General features: G+C 37.9%; 1 protein-coding gene across 9 annotated transcripts in view; it reads left to right on the top strand.

The window, feature by feature from the left end:
- dmd (dystrophin) overlaps positions 1-23089 on the top strand; it is a 199083-nt gene that overhangs the window by 62066 nt on the left and 113928 nt on the right. For all 9 annotated transcript variants that reach the window (XR_006924152.1, XR_006924151.1, XM_046837542.1 and 6 more), the window contains exons 26-49: positions 6-176; positions 773-955; positions 1044-1178; positions 3465-3617; positions 4575-4736; positions 4879-4986; positions 5106-5279; positions 6838-6993; positions 7851-8021; positions 8454-8630; positions 8879-9001; positions 9394-9564; positions 9721-9837; positions 10211-10342; positions 12372-12521; positions 12899-13066; positions 13204-13311; positions 15111-15256; positions 16077-16200; positions 20288-20466; positions 20614-20761; positions 20878-21009; positions 21193-21330; positions 21517-21594. Coding sequence is in view for 7 of the 9 variants with exons in the window: in XM_046837542.1 (XP_046693498.1) it covers positions 6-176; positions 773-955; positions 1044-1178; positions 3465-3617; positions 4575-4736; positions 4879-4986; positions 5106-5279; positions 6838-6993; positions 7851-8021; positions 8454-8630; positions 8879-9001; positions 9394-9564; positions 9721-9837; positions 10211-10342; positions 12372-12521; positions 12899-13066; positions 13204-13311; positions 15111-15256; positions 16077-16200; positions 20288-20466; positions 20614-20761; positions 20878-21009; positions 21193-21330; positions 21517-21594 (3504 nt within the window). In the remaining 2 variants the exon portion in view is untranslated. The remainder of the gene's footprint in view (positions 1-5; positions 177-772; positions 956-1043; positions 1179-3464; positions 3618-4574; positions 4737-4878; positions 4987-5105; positions 5280-6837; positions 6994-7850; positions 8022-8453; positions 8631-8878; positions 9002-9393; positions 9565-9720; positions 9838-10210; positions 10343-12371; positions 12522-12898; positions 13067-13203; positions 13312-15110; positions 15257-16076; positions 16201-20287; positions 20467-20613; positions 20762-20877; positions 21010-21192; positions 21331-21516; positions 21595-23089) is intronic.

The following is a 23089-nucleotide window of genomic DNA, read 5'->3' as shown; positions in this document are numbered from 1 at the left end:
TTTAGGCATATGCAAAAAAATCTGCCCTGAAAGGTGGACTGGATATGACCGTGAGCCTGAAGAAAGAAATGCAAGAGATGCAAGAGTGGATTACACAAGCAGAAGAAGATTACCTGGAGAGTGATTTCCGTTATAAAACACCTGAAGAACTTCATACGGCAGTGGAGGAACTTAAGGTTTGTCATTTCAAACTAGTCTTTTTTTAATGGTGTTTTCACAAAACAGATTTATTGTTCCTTATAACAATGTTAAGGTTTTGAAGTTTCAAAGGAACCATGTTCTTTATTATTTTTTATTTTCCTTCCACCAAAATAAAATTCATTTAATAGCATATTAATGTACTCATTCAGTTGACTCCTATTGCCTGTTTAACTTATTTAAGAGTTTTAGGGTTTCATGACTAATTGTAATCTCATGTTCATAAAAAAAAAATTGTTAAGCCATAGAAGTGTAGATTGCATGTGTTCAGGTTTCCATTGCAAGCCGGTTAAAGGTCAAAACTGAGAGTTCCTTAGATTTACTGTGTAATTTGAAATAAACAGCCTTTCATACACATTTATTAAGATAAAATTACCAAGGAATGTGAGGTCACCTGTTCAGTAATCAGTCATGCTAAGATATATGTTGCTGTGAGATACATTTCTGTGCACAGGGTGTTTATCCAAAATACCTAGACAAAGCAGCAGCAGAGATTTTGTGAAGCCAAATGTGAAAGAAAACAAACTTTGAATGTGTCTTGTGTGTTTTTTTCACTTTACTGATCACCACTCAGAGAGCTCAAGAAGAAATCCATCAGAAAAAAGTAAAGGTAAACCTTCTTGAAGATAAAGTCAACAGTTTTATTGCAAAGGCTCCACCCACAGCACATGAGACCCTAAAAGCAGAACTAGATGGTTTGACCTCCAACTACCAGCAGCTGTGTAGTCGGCTTGATGGGAAATACAAGACATTAGAGGTAATCTAACTGTAGTCAATATAAAAATCCCTGCTAATTCATCTACAACAGTCATTCAACCTTATGCATCATTCCATTTTAATTGTAGGAGGTGTGGGCTTGTTGGTGTGAATTGCTGTGCTACTTGGAACAGGAAAATACTTGGATGGATTTACTGGAACAGAAACTTAATGATATGGAGAACCTTCAAGGGGGAGCAGACAAAATTGCTGACACTCTGGCTGTAAGTAGGACTCTAACAGTTTGTAACAGTGGTTAATAAAAAGTATTAATAGTCTCAGTTACATCAGTTTAAGATATTGAGCTTGTTTCAGTAAGATAAGACTAAACAGCAGAGGACAGTAGGAACTTCCTGCTGGACTCAAGTATATTAGAGGGCCTTTAATAGAAATATGAGGAATTTTAGATTTTTTTAAAGATATGTTCAAATGAACAAAAAGTGGTTCTTCTTCAGGAACCCGAGCTGCGTCAACAATGCTTTGGGAATGCCTCTGCATGAAAACGCTCTGAATCACATGTGTAATCTGTCCAATGGAAAATTGTGACATCACCGGCAGGGTGGAGGGGGGATATACACTCTACAAGGAAGACGATCTCACTCCTCGCGGTCCCGCTTCTTCGCGAGGTGAAGCAGTGACTGCGGTCTTGTGGCTCGCAGTTGGATCTGGAAATTGGAGATGGGCTTGTCAGACGAACAGACTGTGATCTGTTCGTAAGGAAGTCCAGAGATCCAGCACATTCTTCCGGGATTCAGAAGCACACCTTTCGGTGGTTACTTCCCTCTTGTGAAGAGTGCACTGTACTTCACCTCTCTTCCTGTAAACATGGGTGATGACAATGTCCAAAAGCTGCGTCGTGCTTCAGACCTGGCTGCTTCAAACAACTATCTCCAGCGAGTGGCCCGCCTTTTAGGAGGCCACTAAAGCAGGCTCAGGGCACTGCCCCAGCAACTCTAGGCACATCAGAGGTCAGTCTCAAAAGACTGATTACCTTAAGAGACTATCTGGCAGCCTAAAAAATAAGCCTGCCAGACATGTCTCAATGGATCATGCACAACGTAGAGATTCATTTCGGGTCTTGCCTGCCCTGGTTCAACGAGTTGTGTGGGACCAGTGCAGGCTCTGGTTATGAAACAAGAAGTAAATACTTTCTTATAAAAAAAAAAAAAAAAGACAGAAAGTCCGGGTTCTACAGCCGGTACTTCATAGTTCCCAAGAAGGATGGGGGTTTGCGAACTATTTTGATCTGTGTTAGCTGAACCGTTTACTAATGAGGGTCAGGTTTAGAATGCTCACCTTGAAACATGTTGTGTCCCAAATCAGGTCTGAGGACTGGTTTGTTTCAATAGATCTAAAGGATGCCTACTTTCACGTATCTATCCTTACCTTACACAGGCGGTTCCTGAGTTTTGCTTCTGGGGCCTAAGCTTACCAATATCGGGTCCTTTCTTTTGGCCTTGCATTCTCACCTTGCACCTTCACAAAGTGTCTGGATGCAGCTCTGGCTCCCCTGAGACTCCGGGGCATCCGTATTCTGAACTTTATCAACTATTGGTTGACAGTTGTTAATCCGGCATTGAGATGTCTTTCTCGCCCACATAAAGAAATTGGGCTTAAGAATGAACGGCAAAAAAAGTGGGCTTTCTCCAGTACAGAGAACCACTTATCTAGGTGTAGTTCAATTCAATTCAATACATTTTTATTTGTATTGCGCTTTTAACAATGAACGTTGTCTCAAAGCAGCTTTACACAGATAATGTGGTGATAAAAATTAATATGTTCTTTATAAGTGTACGTTTTTCCTTATGAGCAAGCCAGTTGCGACTGTGGAAAGGAAAAACTCCTTGAGATGGCTTAAGGAAGAAACCTTGAGAGGAACCAGACTCAAGAGGGAACCCATCCTCATCTGGGTTGCACTAAATGTCCATTTATTACAGATAAACATCTGTACAAATATGTTCACTCTGAGTGTGGCAGCCTCTAAGGCCCTGTTTTCTGGAGCATCTCTCCAGGACATTTGTCAGGTTCTCCAGCCTTGACCTTAGCGCCACTCCTGGCCTTTCTGTCCTTTGACCTAGCTGTGCCAATTAGACCTATTAGTCAGTATGGCGGTATTGGACACTCGTTCCCAGAGCGTTGTTAATGCAGTGAGAGTTCCTGAAGGGGTACGTATGTAACCCTATTTTCCTGAGGGATTGAGACGATGTGTCTCCAGACCACACTCCCTGCATCCCTGCAGCGCTTCCTTCCCTATCAGAAGCTAGCGCCATCTACAGCGCACGTGCTTTTTATAGCTTCCTGGTCACCCCGCCGGTGACGTTGTGCCTTCCCGATGTGGTTCAAAACGTGTTCACGCAGAAGCATTCCTAAATCGTTGCTGACTCAGCGCCTCGTTTCCTCTGGGAGATAGGATTGCTTACGTAACCTAGAGACGTTTACATTTACGCAATCTAGTTTAGTATTTTTTGGTAATTTTATTTATTTCTTTTCATGGCTTTTTTTTGTTTCAGTCCTTAGATGTCATGATAAAAGAGCATCCTGAATATAATCGCAACCAAATACGTGAGTTGTCTCAGACTCTTATGGATGGAGGAGTCCTTGATGAGCTCATTCAAAAGAAGGTGGAAGATTACAATATTCGCTGGGATGAACTTATGCAAAGGGTATGCATTTATTTAACAGTGTATGTGGTATTAATGTAGCTTATATGTTAATGTTTAAACACATGATAACGTCTCAGTGGCTTTGCAATGACACAGTGTGATTAAGATCAAATTCCAGCTTTAAGAAGTTCACTGTAACAGAAATATTGCTACTTTTTATATATAAATAACTTTACAACAATATTGCAGTTAAAGTAATGCAGTCATTTTTTATACAGCCTCTCCAGTTTTGCAGGTTCAAATGTATATGTACAATCATAAATCATATACTTATGTTAGAATTATATTTAGTACTTGGATGTAAATCCTTTGCAGTCAATGACGTCCTACATTTTGGAAATAATAGACATCACCAAACGCTGAGGTGAAAGCCGAGACCCTTGCTTTCACCATACTTTTAAACCATTTTATCTGTAAAGCTCCATCAGTTTTGCAGCATATGAAGCAGAACATACAGCTCTATACAATATCCATCCATATGCTTCTATCAGCAGTCACATGATCAATAAACACCAGTGAGTGTACATGTCCATATTATAACACTGCCACCATGTTTGACACATGACTGACCTTCAGACCTTTCTCTTTTTATCATTCAAGTCTAATAATAATAAAACAAATAGTATTATTATTCTTCACTTGACAGTAGTTCTAATGTTATGACTGACCAGTGTGTGTGTGTGTGTGTGTGTGTGTGTGTGTGTGTGTGTGTGTGTGTGTGTGTGTGTGTGTGCATCTGTGAAGATTTAATTGACAGTGGTGACTTTTTGCTGTTCATTTTTAGGGATCTTGAGGAATCTGGAATGTTGTCTTTTGGATATTTTGATTGTTTTACTTATTTCTGTTTTTGCACATGATATCTGGCAGCCAGCATTAATTTTTGTCTGAAAACTGACCTATTATGTAAATTTTTTCAAAATTGCTGTAAATTGTTTTACTCTGTTATCCGAACAACAGGCTTTACAAAAGCGACAGCAGCTAGAGAAGAGTTTACAGTGGAAGAACGAGAATGACAAAACTCTGCGCCAAATCCAGGATTCTCTAAAGACAACAGATCGTCATTTGGCTGCATATCTTGCAGATGGTATAGATGCTGCTCAGATACCTCAGGAAGCTCAGGTTTGCATATTTCCAGCTGTAATCAGTTTCATACAGAATTTTCTGATTATTTATGATTATTTCTATACCTTGTACCAAGACATTCCGTAAATGTATCTAAAACAAACTTTTAAGCTATTTTTCAACACATTTTATATTTCAGAAAATTCAGAATGAACTGAATGGCCATGAAGTGACTTTAGATGGTATGAAGAAACTGAGAGATGAAGATGGATCAGACAAAATGATCCCAGAGGTTGATGCTACATATGTAAGCATTATAAACATTCACAATTTCAAATTGTGACAAAAATGTTGAATTTAGAATTTATTTTTGATTTTGAATTAATTTGTTTAACTCTATGAATTTATTTTTGCATTCTTTGTAAGGGTAAGTTATTGGAGGTGAAAGCAAAGTTTCGACTTTTCCAAAAGCCAGCTAACTTTGATCAGAGGTTGAAGGAATGTGAACGTGTATTGGAAGAGGTGAAGAATGAACTGGGGGTACTGAGCATCCACAGTGTAGAGTATGATGTGGTGCAGTCCCAGTTGGAGCAGTGCATGGTGGGTATTATATGGTTGTGCATCCTATTAAATATGTAATTATTTGCATTTTTGCACACGTATGTTTCTTGCCCATCTAGAGGACAGCTGTTGAATAATAGATTAATAATATGGTGTACCATGAGTTTATTTTTCTTGCATTTAAATAGATTTTGAAATTATTTACCCTTTATGTCCAAAAGTATGTGGACACAGACGAATAGATCATTTCAATCCAAAATCAGGTCTATTGTGCATTTCCCCTTTGCTCTAGTTACAGTCCTCAGTCTCCTAGAAAGGTTTTCCATTAGATTTTGGGATTTGGAGCTGTATGGTTTGTGTTTATTCCGTCACATGAGTGCAATAGAATGGGCACTGATGCTTGACGAGGAAAGGTGGCATGCAGTAATCATTCCAGGCATCATTCCTTTGTGGGAATAGTTTGGAGTATACATAGTATTCGGCCACATAGTATACTTGCTATAATTGTATACTTGTAAGGAAAACAGTTATGAGGTTGTAAAGAATGTATTTTCAAACGTAGAGATGAGTGAGTTTGATCTTACAGATGCACTAGAGTTGTAATTTTGGTGAATCTGTTGGTGGGATTTGATTGTTTTACAATCAGCTTTGATTTTACAAACCAAATAAATGGGGTTTTCCTTGTGTCTATATATTATAATATTAATTGTCTAATTAATTGCCCAAAAAACTAAAAGCAAATATTCATAATTAATTATTCAAATTTAAGAATGAATTCAATAAACAGACATACAAACAATGTGATAAATATATATTTTTTTATATTTAATTTATATTATTGTTTTATATATATTTATTTTTCCCAAAATGTGATTGATTTCTGTATTAATTCCCGCCGAAGAAATGTAAAGGCCATGACAGATATTTCTGCGATTGTATTATTGCTTGAGGTCTCTTGGCAGCCTTTTTGATACATACACTGGTGATCAAAATTAGAGAACAATTTGCCAGATTAATACCAATAACTGGGAGGTATCTGAAAGTGTTCTCTAATTTTGATCAGTGTGTTTTCTGCAAAATAATGTTTTTTTTTAAATGCCTTAGTTATTTTGTGGAAAAGGTGTTCTGGTAGCATGGTATAGACAGGACAAAAACTCCTTCAACTGTTGAGCAGTGAAGATGACATTATTTCAGAATTGTTCAATTGTTTATAAAATGTTCTCTAATTTTGATGACCAGTGTATATTGAACTTCACCAGCAGTCATAGCTGCAATGTTTAGAATGGCATGATGCTCTTTGGGCATATTGTAACAAGCCGATCACTACAGATTCCTGCAGCCTATTAATTAGAGTCATGCCAGGGTTTAACTTGGAGTATATAATTACCCAGTCATTTTTAAGTAGCTAAAGCTTGTTAGCATATTGGGAGCAGTAATAATTTAGAAATAAAGTATTTTTTTAAACATTTCTGTTTAATAACCTTTAATATATTAATATGTTTGATGTGATATGTTGTCCTGATTTAGATGCTTCACAATTAATTTTTAGAACACTTACTCAATATTTAAATCTAACCAATGCATCTTTCTTCTGCAGAAATTGTATAAAAGTCTAAGTGAAGTGAAATCAGAAGTGGAGACGGTAATTAAGACAGGAAGGCAAATTGTGCAGAGACAGCAGACAGAGCAACCCAAAGAGTTGGACGAGCGTTTGACAAGCCTCAAACTCATATACAACGACTTGGGTTCACAGGTATGAAAAAGCTATTCTTCACAGGGGTTAAATCTTTACTAAAGTGAAATGAAGTGAGAGAAATGTTTAATGAAGTTATATTGTTCTGTATTAGGTCTCATGCTAGTCTGTCCTGTAGTGTAAGAAATATTTTAACAGTGAGTAAACTTACACACAGCCATGGGCGTAAATTTCATTTAACAGAAGGGGGGAACAATAAATATAAAACACAAATAATACAGTCAAATTGTACTTATAAACGTGTCCCCACAGTGAAAAACTTTCTCAGGTTCAATGAAAAAAGCAAAACAAGGAATTAAAAAAAGGTTTAACATTTTATTTCAATTTAAGACACTTAAGAACAGAATAGAAATTAATTATGCAATAAAATACAATGGGGTCAGTTCGGATGTAGCACAGTGCTCATTTAGTAAATGCACAGATAAACAATATGCTAATTGTGTGTTAATATTAAATTAACATGATACCAATTCATCCCAAATAAAACACTGCATGGGAAACGGCTTTGGCGTGTTAGTGTCAGTGCACTATGCTACAAGCTATTATAAACAAGCTAACGTTCACTAGATAAGTCATATTTTAATCGCTAATAGAGCAGATTCAGATTGCAGATGGGGGCATGTCCCCTCCGTCCCCCCCGGGATTTACGCCCATGCACACAGCTCACAGTAATCGCTAGTTACATTATCAGTATCAAATATGTTATATTCAGTATGGTAAAATATTGTTCTTTTAATTTTTTTTAAATATAATTCTATTAATGTAATTTGTTTTGATTTATTATTGCAGCTAATTTTTACTATAGCAGCAGATTGCTGATGTAAAACAGTCAGCCTGTCTCATTTTTTTTTGTACAGGTTACAGAAGGAAAGCAAGCACTAGAAAAGAGTTTAAAGTTATTAAGAAAATTTAAAAAAGACATAAAAAGTCTAACAGAATGGCTAGCAGCGGTTGATGGTGAACTGACTTGTCGGTCATCGGTAGAAGGAATGCCTGATGACCTGGAAGCGGAGCTAGCGTGGGCCAAGGTGCGTACCTGCCGAAACTTGGTATATTAAACTTAAAATGTAGTATCAAATGCAGTTTACTCCTGGGAGTCACATGGGTTAAGTAGAGACTTTAATCCTCATATTATTATTACTATTTAATAATAATATAAAACATACATAATTATACATACATAATTACTTCTGGGTTGCTTTTGCTTTGTGGTGGTTTTTTTTGTAAATTATGTTTGTTTTTTTTATCAGATTGAGGAATTTTTTTTTTTTTTTTACAGTAGTCTAGTTTGTGTATTATTAAGACCATCTATTAGATTATAAAAACTTTAATATGTTGTTGTTGTTTGTTAAATCTTGTAGTTTGATGTTTAATGTTTAATGTCTACACAACTCAAACAACTCAAAATCAAACTACTGAAAGATGCAGTTACGTATATAATTGTTGTAATTATTTTTCAGGCCACACATAAGGAAACAGAGCAACGTGCATCCCAACTTAATTCAGTAAGAGAATTAGCAGAAACCCTGAAGCCACTGCTAAGAGAAGAAAGCTTAATAGATGACAAAGTCAGCCTGCTGAACTGCAACTGGATTGCTGTAACTTCACGTTGTGAACAGTGGCTGAATATGTTACTGGTGAGGAATAAAATTATCTATACACATATTGGTCCTTCTAATAGACTTCTCCTTACAACATTCACCATAGGATTATGAACTTATGTTATACATGTTATGAATAAGTAGTTATTATTGATGATACATTATAGTAGATAATTGATGAACTCAAATTAGAGATGTAAGTGAAATAATTGTACACAAACTATTAATCCTGAAAGAATCAGAATGTAAATGCAAGGTGTAAATTTAAATAATTTTTTTGGCAGGATTACCAGAATCAGATGAATATATTGGAACAGAATGTTGCTCATATAAATGCCTGGATAGACGGATCTGAGAATGAGTTAGACAAGATGGAGACCAGGGGCTGCAATAACCAAACCATTAAGGTTTGTACACACTTTAGGGCAAACCATCTGTAACTACATTCACACAAATCCTACTTACATTTATGTGGCTACTTAAAAGAAAAATACTACAAAGTGCAGCAAACAGTAACAAACTGAACAAGCTTGATATTCGGCATGATGAACTTTTGCTTTTCCTCTTCTTACTGAATATGTTTGAAAATGTACCATAGTTCTTCTGGAGGCTTTGACTTCAACCTGCTTCTTTGTTTCTTTACATATGTTGCTTTCTTTAATGGCAAACAAAAAAAATTCTGTAATGTATTTTTTTGACATTTAAATCTACCAAATAAAAAAATATATATATTCACAAAGGGGTGAAATAAACAACATTACCAGGTTTTAAACCTGATTTACTCCCTTAAACTGTTCAGCGTCTACAAGCAGAATTGGTGGACATGCGTGAGAAGTTGGCAGATGTGCAAAGTCTTGCTGAAGACATCATTAAAAACAGGGGCGAGCACTGTAAATCTCAAATAGAGCCCAAGCTGAATCAGCTCAATCAACGCTTTGAAATGATTGCCAAAAGGATTCTACATGGACAGGTAACTATTAAATTGTTGTGACTTTGAAAAGACATTTCCTGACTATCTTCTTTTTGTCTGATTTGTTAGCAGAAATAAGAAACTGACAAACAGTATAATTTGATGATTTTTTTAGATCCTTTTTGATTAAAATGTATACATTAATTGCTTATATAGGCTTCCTCTCAAGAGTTAGAAGAATATCACAAGCAAGCTAATACTTGGCTACTTAAGTTGGATGAAGAGATAAAACTTGGTGAATGCATAAAAGAAGATGATTTCAAAGAGGATGCGGTAAGACGACTCTGGCTATTGTCATATTTCAATGAACTGAATGATAAAATGCAGTGAGATGTATTTTTTTTTTTAGAGAATTTTAATACATACACCTATCATTACATTATACACTTTTACACATTATACACCACCAGTGAAACAATCAGCATGGCAGTCAATCTGTTATCATACTCTTAAGAATACAGTGACACAATAGCATGTATCTGTAAGCTCTAAGAGTTGAGGGTCCAAAGGCCCAAGAGGAAGTGTTAGAGTTGCTGAACTTGTTCATCATTTTGGGAGAAACTTACAGAAGATTTTATTTACTCATATAAGCAAATTGGAGTATGACTAATATCCGTACCAATTTCCTGTACATGTGTTTTTGCAGGTTGTTGATGAAAGTGAACTGATGGACCTATTCTTAAAAGGCGAAAATCTCATTAAAAGAACCACAGATCCAGCAAAGTCAGCTGTTTGTCAAAAGCATAATCTGCTCCATGACAAATACAACACCTTGAAGGTACACAAATAGAATCACAAAGGAAAAAAAAGGCAAAGGATGTAAACGCTATTATTCTTTAAAAACGTTTGCCAGAGTGATCATCATAAATCATAGTATGGAGGCAGTCAGAGATGGTCCAGAGAAAAACAGGTAAACTAGGTCAAGTTAATGACAAGACTAAGAAAACCCAAAATTAGAGATACAGAAACAAGAAAGAAGTAAACATTGTTTAGATATGCAAGCAAAACAAACAAACACACTATATATAAAAACAATTACTGTAGGTATGTATATAAATATGCATGTATAGACTGAAATGACCAAACGTGTCTCGATGGGTCCTGCACACTGTAGAAAGAAGCTACAAGATTTAGTTTGGATCTCTTCCACCTCAGCTCAACACGTTATTTTCCACTCTGGCGGGACTGAACAGGCTCTGGTCATGGAACAAGAAGTATACACTCTCTTAAGGAAAGAGGCCATCAAGGTGGTCCCTTCCCCGACAGAGATTCTGGATTCTACAGCCGGTACTTCATAGTTCCCAAGAAGGATGGGGGCTGCATCTCATTTTAGATCTGCATCAGCTGAAACGCTTACTCATGAAGCTCAGGTTCAAGATGCTCACACTAAAACAGATCGTGTCAGGACTGGTTTGTCACGATAGATCTGAGAGACGCTTATTTCCACATACCCATTCTTTACCTACACAGGAAGTTCCTGAGGTTTACTTTCGGGGGCGAAGCTTACCAATCGGTTCTTACCTATTGGGTTCTACTGTTTTGGCCTTACACTCTTACCCTGCACTTTCACAAAAGCTGCTCCTCTAACACCCCAGGGCATCCGCATATTACATTTTATCGACTATTGCTTGATCTATTGCTTGAGGGTGTTCCGCTCAATCGGAACACTTGGCGATTCAGCATCGAGATGTCATTCCCAAGAGACATTCATGGTCTCTTATATTAACCATCAAGGGGGTCTGCGCTCTTGCCCCGTTTACAAACTGGTGCGACAGCAGGCTCCCTTCCGAGGAAAGGGCGGAGGCTCGGGAAATGGAGACACATAAGTGACATTAGTGAAACATTTCCTCCGCGGTATCCGGAGGCTGAGGCCTCAGGTTCGACCTAGAGTGCTTTTATAGGATCTGGCTGTAGTTTTGTTGGACCTGTCCAAGCCTCTCTTCGAGCTTTTGCATAAGGTGCAATTGAGGTTTCTTGAAGTCAAGACTGTTTTTCGACTGGCCATCTTATTTCCAAAAAAAATGTTGGGGACCTTCAGGCCCTTTCTGGGGCCTCCTCTTGTCTAGAGTTTACCCCAGGCATGGCCATTGCCCATCTCTACCCCAAGCCGAAGTAATGGTCCCAAGGTGCCCTCTGTCACCCCACGACCCCCCGACAGGAAAAGCTTAATCAGAACTGCCCTGTGGAGGAAGTTGGACAATCTGTCCGTCTGCTACAGTTTATATAAGAGGGATGTGGACAAGCAGCACCTCAGAAGGTGGATTGTGGGTGCCATCTCCTCCTATGAGTCCTCCAATCTCCCCGTTCCTTTCAGGGTCAGAGCTCACTTGACCCAGAGTGTGGTGGCCTCTAAAGCCTTTTCCTCTGGTGTTTATCACCAGGATATTTGTAATACTACCGGCTGATTCACCCCTCTCACCTTCATCAGGTCTTAGAGCTTTGACCTTAGCGCTACTCCTGGCCTCTCAGTCCTTCGACCTAGCTGTGCCCATCCATACTAGGCAGGGATTTGTCAGTTTGGTGGTGTTGTACTCTCATTTCCAAAGCGTTGTTAAAGCAACTCGGGAACAACTCGAGAAGAATAAAAAAACTTAGCTTTAATGCAATCATATTAAAAGTTGTTTTCCCAATAAAAATTACATCATAAAACTACATCTCGGTATAGATTGGGGAATCTCTTTACAGTCAGTATATTGGTATATATTTTTGTGTTAATTCATATCAAGGCCAGATGTTGGATACTTTGTGTTACATTTACATCACAGTATTAATTAAATTATTTGTTTGTATTTACATGTTTTTCACAGAACCTAAAATCACTTAGGAGGAAGAAGGCACTTGCTTTTGCCCCACAGTGGTACCAGTTCTCTAAAAGGTCAGAGGATATGACGCAGTGGCTTGACTACATTGAGATGACGATAACTGAGCTTGATTCTGCAAATCAATCAAGAGTGAAGGTAATCATGGTCTTGTGAAAGTACTACACTAGTCAATTTTGTGATCCATAGTAAAAGCAATCAACTAGAAACATGATGCCACAGCATACCAACATAGATATCACTAAGCCCAACCAACGCATTAACAGTGACAAACTCTAACTCAACTATAAAGCCATTAATGTCTGTGTGGACATACATAGCCATAAAAGTTTACTGCATGATCATAATATTTGCCTTAATAATAACATTTACATTTTCACATTTACAGCATTTAATCTGACATATTGGAATTTTTCTACTACATATAACAATAAAAATAGCAATAACATAAACGAACAGCACTATAACATACTGTATATAAGGGCAAGATTTTAATTTTTTTTTTTTTACTGTAGATTGGCACTGAAATCGAAAAGCAGCGCCCAGAACTTGAAAATGTCCGGAGTCTTGGTCACAAGCTATCAGAAAATGGCTTTACCAAACTTGTTGAACCACGCCTCATTCCCATTAATAAACGCTGGGAACAGCTCGACTTGAAAGTTGATGAAGTGTGTCAAGTTAGTGTAAGTATGATTGGGAAAACAACTCAAAGTATACAAAGTAAATCAAATCCTCCAGATGTGATGGAGGATATTTTCATGAATTAATGACCGAAAAAGCTCTTATTTTGATTGTAACATTTACCCCGTTTTTTATAAAGGAACTGGAAGCTTTACTGCAAAGAATTGATGAAAATGATGCTCTACTGAACTCTGTGTGCTGGTCTGACACAATGGAAAATATACCCCAACGAGAAAAGTGCCTTAAGGTAAGATTACTATGTATATATTTGTTATAAAGGTAAGTAAGATTTCATGAAAGTTAATGTTGTCACCTAACGTTAATGTTGAGTAGAGGTTGACTGAAATTAATACACTAAAATTAAACATTTTCCGATGGCAAAAACGATAACAATAGTTTCTCCGGGTTGCGTCTGGGCTGGCTCGGGTGAAAAAGTCCGCCGTCATTATACAGTACGAGAGCGGTCTCTACAGGAGAATCACTGACACCGCATGCAGTTTGTTTTGTTATGCACTGTACCTGATTAATAGAGAATATGAAAATCAACTTAATTGAAATATGTATGAGTAAATGTTAAAATGAACAAACAATACTTCTAAATCATTTATTAAGTTTAGTGTTACCATTTCACATAAATACAAGCAGACTGCTTAAAATAAGTCATATTTAATTGTCTTCACAAAGTCCAGAGCATTTAAATTAAATTTTTTTTTACTTTTGTAATAAAGTTCAGTACTATTTTACATGAGTGTGTGTAGAGTAGGCAAGATGAACTGGGAAAGCAGGCAGTGGGTCAAACCACTGTGAGGAAGGAAAAGGGGGAACTCAACTGTTTCAAAATGCAGTTTTTGCCAGGTTTTTTTTTTCTACTTACACAATTATTTAGGTACACACACATGCATACATACACATACATTATATATATATATATATATATATACATACACATACACATTATTTTTATTTTTATTTTTTTTTACAATAGAGAGTGCGATATTTTTTTTATTTTTTGGGGGGGCCATGTCCCCTCCGTCCCCCCCGGGATTTACACCCATGGTGTTAATGAATAACAAATAACAAGTGATTACTAGATGAAGTTTAGGTAAAATTATAGCAAATCTGAGTAGTTATAAGGCTGAGATTACCTGACTATGATTTGGTTAAATCCAAGATAATCAATACATTTTGAATAATGTCCTACAGGTGCTATTGCACAGACCAGTTTAGTTGTGTCAGTCTAGTTCATTGTTGTTGAATGATCACAGTAGGAACCAGCAGATGAACTGATTAAATTTTGAAATACAAAATCAAGGTCATATCAAGGACCAACGTCTGCAATAGTTTTCCCTCAATAACTTCTTGTTTTAAGAATATTTTAAAAAGGCATGTGTACATTCCAAATTAGCAACAAAAAAACAAACAAAAAAACCAAAAAAACAACGAACTAGACTTGTGGGTGGCTGTCAGGGTGCAGACCATGAACCGGAAGCAGGAGAAGCTCCATCATGTTTTAGTTAAGTATTGCAACACACAAACATCAGTCAGAGAGCATACGGTGGAGTCCGTAAAGGTATAATCCTTAAAACAGGTATAATCCACAGGGAAAGAAAGTAATCCACATCACGTGAGTGATCCGCGGAATAAGCAGGGACATGCTGGCAGTCTCGGGTTAGGTCGGTGTCTGTAGCCATTGAGTAGCTCCGACACAAGTAAGATGGGAATGAGCGCTTATATGGGTAATTGGAACTGAGAGACACCTGTCCCTCGTTAATGCCGGGAGCAGAACAAGGCAGCTGCAGAGGAGGGCGTGGCAGAGGCGTCCCTGTTAATGCAATTGAATTTGAGTTTGTTTCATTTCACTATAACAGCTTGATGTTTAATATTAATATATATATATATATATATATATATATATATATATATATATATATATATATATATATATTCAATAATAATATAATGTATTTATTTATGTAGTGCAAGTAACACCTTTTAATTATTTTTTTATACTTTGCTATATTCTTTTATCTTTATCTTATTAATTAGGATGTAAAACATACTTTGGACACTCTTGAATCTTCAGTGAACAAGGCTTTAGAGAAGAAAAACATACCTCCTCATGTGACTCCACTTGTTCATCTCCTTAACACGAAGTGGGAAAAACTGAAGAAACTCTACCAGGATCGGCTAGGGTAAGTAACATTTTTGTTAGGTTTTCAAAAAGAAATAATAAACATGACATCTATTAAGATTTGTAACATTAGGCATATACTGATTACCATTAAAACCACCCGTTTACTATTAGGTCCCTTTTATGCAATCAACATCTCTGAGCCAATAAGGCATGGGCTTCTTAAGACCCTAGCTGTTCTTCTTAGCTCAACTTTCTTCACCCTATCCTGCCACTGACTGAAAATAACAAAAAAAAAAAACATATAGTAATCTCGCTTAGGTGTAGATCCTAGCATTACTTCTCCTAGCCATGTTTTCTGATCATAAACTGGTGCTCAAGCATTCCCATGCCTCCACAAGCAGCTCTTTTATGGGATTGAAGCAGATTGGCCAGCATTCACTTCCCATGAATATTAGTGAGCTTTTTGTGCCCATAAGCCTGTTGGTGGTTCACTTGTTGTCCTTTTCTGAACTACCACAAGGTAGTAACCACTGCATACTAGGGACACAGAATAAGACCTGCCACCTTGTGATGATCCAGTTATCTACTTATCACAATTTTGGCACTCAGATCTTTACACTTGCCCTTTTTTTCTAATATATTTATTCATGTTTAGTGTTTGCCACCAAATAAATTTAGATAGATATTTAAAGACGGTGTCTGATTTTGCCCAGTACTATATAATATTTTTGTGACAATTTCCCATTAAATTATGTGACTATTTGTTTATTTGTATATTTGTAATTGGTGTGAAAGGAAGGGATTGGACTAAACTTTCTATCCTCTCAGCTTTACACATTTCTCCAGGCCTCATTTTTGTAATATTTTCCACTTTCCAGATATTTTGACAAATGCAAGAAATATGGGGACGTGTTTAAATCCATTCAGGACTGGTTGACTGTTGCAGAAAAAGCATTACTGAAGTATGAAGAAGATCCAAACATCAATACAAGTCAAATCAAGGTAATCAATTATTAACGAGGGCCAAAATCAATCAAAATTTCCTCCAATTTTTATTTAGTTAAATCTGTAAATAGCTGCATGACGCACAATAAACAATCTGAATATGTGATTGACATCACATTTCAATTAATCTTTTTTTATAGGACTTTTAACATGGACATACAATGGATATCGATTTTAAATAAATACATTTATCCATATAAATGTTTGTGAAATGAGAAAACCAAAGGCGAGGTTGACAAGGAAAAATTCCCAGAAAAGTTATGAGAAAGAAACTTAAGAGGATCTAGAATCAAAAGGAAAACCTATTTTCATCAGGGTGACACTGGATCATGCGATTATAAATAATCAAGAAAATGTTGTCCAAATGTCTAGTATAATAAACATTAATTTATTTTATAGAAAATTTATTAGAAAAATGTACCATAATTTTAACATAAAGTCTAATATGTTGACCAATGATCAATGTAAAGTGAACACTGAGAATTGAGTGCAACACTGTGGTCATTGCAATTCAAAGCCAATACAAAGGTTTTGTAGTGATACCATTCACAGTAATGTCATGTATCTTTAGGACAAGTGGAGCCGTCCTCAGCATCAAGTGGTTTTCAATAGATAATAACTCCTAATATAAGTAGGGTGGGATCAGGCAGGTCCTGAAAGTAAAATGGCCTAGGATTATTCAGATCTTAGCTGTAACATGACTAAGTTGACAGGTACATAGATGGAGACAAAGTGAAAAAGAGAGAGAGAAATGGAAAGAAAGATGAACTTCAGTTATTATGTATGTCACATAATGGTTAAAGACAATGCACATTGTGAGCAGAGTCTAAGCAGGAACTTGGGCAAGACTGGCTATGACAACATACCAGGGAGAGCCAGAAGGTAGCATAGATATGAGGGCATCCTGAAACATAAAACATTCAGCCACTTCAAAATTTGCAAACCTGATTGAGTATGTTAGAATCGAAGCATCCAAACATTCACTTTAAAACTGGCACTCAAACACTAATTAAATAAATGCTCCATAACTGTGAAAGAAGGTTTTTCCCTCTGTTTTCATTATTAGAGTTACCAACAAAAAGCCTGCACCGTTTAACAGAAGTAGCCATGGCAGATCAAACATTTGCCTAATTACTACACCACAAGACCATTCAGTGCCTTATATGTCAATATAATGCACTGTTATTTTCAGTTCAAAACAATGGTAATCGTCTCAAAGCAGCTTTACACAGATAACGAGGTTATAAAGAGCCATTGTGGAAGACTGTTGATATAAATTACAGATCCATCTCAAAATACCATCTTGAGTTTTTTTTATAATCAGTTCAAATGGAGACTTACTGCTGCATTGTAGACAGGACAAACTTGTTTACATACCTGCTGGAACATTTAAAGAGTAATGCATTACAACACAATACAGATAGTACACAATGTAACAGATTTCTGCATCATGTAGTAGCAATATTAATTTTCTTAACAATATCTTACCAATAAATTATTTGATCCCTGCTGTTTTGTACATTTGCCCACTGACAAAGAAATTATCATTCTTTAATTTGAATGGTATGTTTATTTGAACAGTAAGAGACAAAATAACAAGAAACTCCAGAAAGTGTTTCCGAAATGTTATAAATTGATTTGCATTTTAATGGGTGAAATAAGTATTTGATCCCTTTGCAAAACATGTCTTAGTACTTGGTGGCAAAACCCTTGTCAGCAATTAGTTGATTTAATGCCAAATAGCTCGATTTTGGTCTCATCTCACCAAAACTATTTCAACCAGTTCTCCTCTGAATCATTCAGATGTTCATTGACAAACTTCAGCTGGGCCTGTCATGTGCTTTCTTGAGCAGGGGGACCCTGTGGTCACTACACGATTTTAGTCCTTCACTGCATAGTGTTATCAATTGTTTTCTTGGTGACTATGGACCCAGCTGCCTTGAGATCAATCTGTAGTTCTGGGCTGATTCCTCACCGTTCTTATGATCATTGAAACTCCATGAGGCGAGATCTTGCATTGAGCTACAGTCCAAGAGAGTTTGACAGTTGTTTTGTGTTTCTTCCATTTGCGAATAATCGCACCAACTGCTCTTTGGTTATGGCCATGGTGGAGAGTTTGGAATTTGATTAATTCATTGCTTCTGTGGACAGGTGTCTTTTAAACAGGTGACGGGATGAGATTAGGAGCACTCCCTTTAAGAGAGTGCTCCTAAACTCAGCTTGTTACCTGTATAAAAGACACCTGGGAGCCAGACATCTTGCTGATTGATAGAGGATGAAATACTTATTTAACTCATTAAAATGCATATCATGCTGTCAGTCTCCTCTGATTCAAAAGGGGAAACAAAAAACAAGACAGAGACAGCGTGGTGCAGTGTGAGATTTAATGAGGTCACTGATGTAAGATGGCGCTGGTCCATTTTTGGCCTTGAAGGCAAGCATCAGTGTTTTGAATATGATACGTGCAGCCACAATATCCAACAGCCCTGTGTCATCTGTGGAGACCTTCAAGTTTCTGATCACTACCATTTCCCAAGACCTAAAATGGGAGTCCAACATAAACTCAATTCTCAAAAAGGCCCAGCAGAGGATGTACTTTCTCCGTCAATTAAGGAAATACGGTCTGCCACAGGATCTGTTGATGCAGTTCTTCACTACAGTCATTGAATCTGTCCTGTGCCATCACCATCTGGTTTGGAGCAGCAACAAAACCAGACAGGAAAAGACTGCAGCACACAGCAGAAAAAATAATTGGTGCTCCCCTGCCCACTTTCCAGGACTTGTACCATACAAGAACCAGAAACCAGGCAGGAAAAATCACTAATGACCCTTCGCACCCTGGGCACAATCTTTTTCAGCTCCTCCTTTCTAGCAGGGGCTACAAAACTTTGTTTACCAAAACCGCCAGACACAGGAACAGGATTTGGATCCTACCTGCGCTTTAAGATAGCCTAACGTCTCTGTCATGGGAAGTGCGATGGGCGATGCTGAGCTTCTGGACCACTTGATGCCCACTAGTACTAGGCTGGAGTTGCTCCTGCCGCGCAGCACCGTGACAAGAAAGAAAGCTCTGAAACGCCACCGACTGTCTTTTTGCCTCCTGAAACCTGTTGACTACCGTATTAACGGCGTTGCTGAACAGACCAGCCAGCATCTTTTTAACCCGGGGAATCGTCCCATAGGGAATCGTCCCACTCTTTCAGTCGCTTAACGTTTGAGTAGAGGGAGACATTGGGACTGAAGAGGCAGTCCAAATAAGGGCTGCCCCAGTATCTAGACAGTGTGCAGATCTGAAAAGAAGGGCAGGGCCCAGCATGGAGGCAGTAAACTTGGTCGCAGAAAGCGCTCATCTAATTTATTTAGAGGATGCTGCTCCTGATTCTCAGCTGGCCAAGTGACATTAAGCTTGGAAACAGCACGAGTCACTACATTCGAAAGCTCCTCGAACTGAACTGGCTGTGGGGGCATGTCCAATGGTTCATCCAATATGGCACCCCCTCATCCCCTCCTCAGAGGAAGAGAGGTCCACAGCATGCTCCGCTCCCAGACAAGCTACACATAGACACCTGTGGTAATGCAGGGGTCAGGAGGAACACAGCCTGAAAGACTGCCTGCCTTTAGTTTGCTTTTACATTTTCCTGATTTTTCTTTTACTGACATTGCGATACTTACCTTTAGACATAGGAACATGATAATTTCTAAATCCTTTAGCAGATGTAATTTTTTATTTCCTATCTTTGTTGGCTTTCTGATCAGAAGGTCAGGAGTTCAAATCCCAGCACCACCATGCTGCCACTGTTGGGTCCATCAGTGTCACTGAGTCACTGAGTTTACTGGCTTCTGCCAAATTACAAAAATGTAATTCTCATGTGAGTAAGTTCCAATTTAAATTTGCTTTTAAGGCAAAGTAAATTGCACCTTCAGACTGAAAGCTTTCAAGCTGATTTCCAAGCTGATTTTGTACAATGCTAAATCCTTAATTTCTTAAGGTTTAGCAAATATCTGGAGTAATGACCAGACACAGTATTTTAGACATTTTATCAGATTGTTTTGTATTGATATGTGTTTGATACATTACACACAGAAACTGCAGGAAGACTTGGAAAGTCAAGAGGCAGCAGTGAAACAGCTTAATGCTCTGGGTGAGGACCTGCTGGCTTTGCAGAGCAGGAAGGATAATGAAGAAAAGATTAAAAAGCAGCTAGAATCCATCAATGCTCGCTGGATTGCAGTGTTTAACCAGCTGTCTAAACTAAAGAGAAGGCAAGTGTTTATGTCTATATATATATATATATATATATATATATATATATATATATATATATATATATATATATATATATTTATATTGAGACTGATTGATTACTACATACTGTACATGTGAAACATGTTCACTCTTTTACTATATAGATCTAATGGGGAAAATATTATACTTGCTGAGCTTCATGATGAATTAACAAACTTTCAGTCTTGGCTGGATAGAGCGGAGTGTGTTGCTGACCTCCCTGTAGAGCCAGGCAATAGGGAACAGCTTAATTCAGCGTTAGAAAAAGTACAGGTAAAGTCATTTTTAAATTCTATTGCATTATTTAGCAAGTATACAAAAATACAGAGGATTTTTTCAAATACAAATTTTATAATTTATTGTGTTTTTGTTGCATTTCTTTCGTTTAGGCTAAAGTAGCAGAATTACCAAACAAAATAAAAATATTACAAAACATTGAAACAAAATCTTCATCCCTGCCTGCTGATAAAAACAAAACTTTGGAAAATAGTTTAAAGATTATCAACATGCGATTGGCCAAGGTAATATTCACAACTTTCCATTCATTTGAAATACGTACATATCTTTTCTTATTGTAATACTTGGGAACTTTTTGTTTGAATAGCCAAACAGTATACTGCAAAGTTTGTATAGATTGTCTAGAAGCTCAACAACTATTGACGTTATAAAATAAATATTTCCCTGTCTTTTTGTTAATGCAAAAGGTGTCATCTAAACTTCCTGAGAAGCAGCAACAGATTGAGAATTACTTGCGAGATTTGAATGCATACCACAAGTTCTCGAGCTGGGCCTCTGCAACTAAGAACCTACTTGAACAATCACCTGAAGCAATTGAACACAAGGTATTCACTCATATTTAATGATTATCAAGGAAGCAAAACTCTAAATATATTTTCATGCACTTACATCTAGTGTGTAAACTACACATATTTAGGATGTAACATGACTTTTATGTGTATATGAAGTTGTAATGCATTACAGCAAAAAGTTTTGGTGTTTATTTGTGGTTGTTTTCAAATTTTCCATAGATGGATGATATCCAGTCTAAGAAGCCAGAAATCGAAACAGTTTTGGCCAAAGAAAGACCACTATATCAACCTGAAAGGGTGAACAATTTTCAATGTACATTTTTAAATATTATTCTAGGGTCCCTGGTGGTCTAGTGGTTAGGATGCGGCGCTCTCACCGCTGCGGCCCGGGTTCGATCCCCGGTCAGTGAACCAAACCCAGCCACTCTTAGTGCCGGTCCCAAGCCCGGATAAATGGGGAGGGTTGCTTTAGGAAGGGCATCCAGCGTAAAAACATGTTCCAAATCAAACATGCGGATGATCCGCTGTGGCGACCCCTAATGGGAGAAGCCGAAAGGAAGTTTTATTTTCAAATATTATTCCAAATATGAACAATGTGCAATTCTTCAAATACTTCTTCTTCTTCTTCTTTCGGCTGCTCCCATTAGGGGTCGCCACAGCGGATCATCCATCTCCATACCACCCTGTCCTCTACATCTGCCTCTTTCACACCAACCACCTGCATGTCTTCCCTCACCACATCCATGAACCTCCTCCTTGGCCTTCCTCTTTTCCTCCTACCTGGTGGCTCCATCTTCAGCATTCTTCTACCAATATAATTCATGTCCCTTCTCTGCACATGTCCAAACCATCTTAATCTCGCCTCCCTCACCTTGTCACCAAAACATCCTACATGTGCTGTCCCTCTAATAAACTCATTTCTAATCTTGTCCATCCTCGTCACTCCCAACGAAAACCTTAACATCTTCAGCTCTGCTACCTCCAGCTCTGCCTCCTGCCTTTTACTCAATGCCACTGTCTCTAATCCATACAACATCGCAGGTCTCACCACAGTCCTATAAACTTTCCCTTTCATTCTTGCAGATACCCTACTATCACAAATCACTCCTGTCACTCTTCTCCACCACTCCACCCTGCCTGCACTCTTTTCTTTACTTCTCTAACACACTCTCTATTACTTTGCACTGTTGACCCCAGGTACCTGAACTCCTCCACCTTCTCCACCTCTTCTCCCTGCAACCGCATCACTCCACTGCCCTCCCTCTCATTCACACACATGTACTCTGTCTTACTCCTACTGACTTTCATTCCCCTTCTCTCCAGCGCATATCTCCACCTCTCCAGGCTCTTCTCAACCTGCTCTCTACTCTCACAATATCATCTGCAAACATCATAGTCCAGGGAGACTCCTGTCTGACCTCGTCCATCAACCTGTCCATCACCACTGCAAACAGGAAAGGGCTCAGGGCCGATCCTTGATGCAGTCCAACCTTCACTCTGAACCAGTCTGTCGTACCTACTGCACACTTCACTGCCGTCACACTGTCCTCATACATGTCCTGCACCACCCTTACATACTTCTCTGACACACCTGACTTCCTCATACAATACCACAACTCCTCTCTTGGCACTCTGTGGTACGCTTTCTCTAAATCCACAAATACACAATGCAATTCCTTCTGTCCTTCTCTATACTTCTCCATCAACATCCTCAAAGCAAATAAGGCATCTGTGGTGCTCTTCCTCGGCATGAAACCATACTGTTGCTCACAGATGGTCACCTCTTCTCTCA

The sequence above is a fragment of the Silurus meridionalis genome, chromosome 24 (genome assembly GCF_014805685.1).
Source record: "Silurus meridionalis isolate SWU-2019-XX chromosome 24, ASM1480568v1, whole genome shotgun sequence".
Classification (NCBI taxonomy): Eukaryota; Metazoa; Chordata; class Actinopteri; order Siluriformes; family Siluridae; genus Silurus; species Silurus meridionalis.
This window is presented reverse-complemented; position numbering and strand designations above follow the sequence as displayed.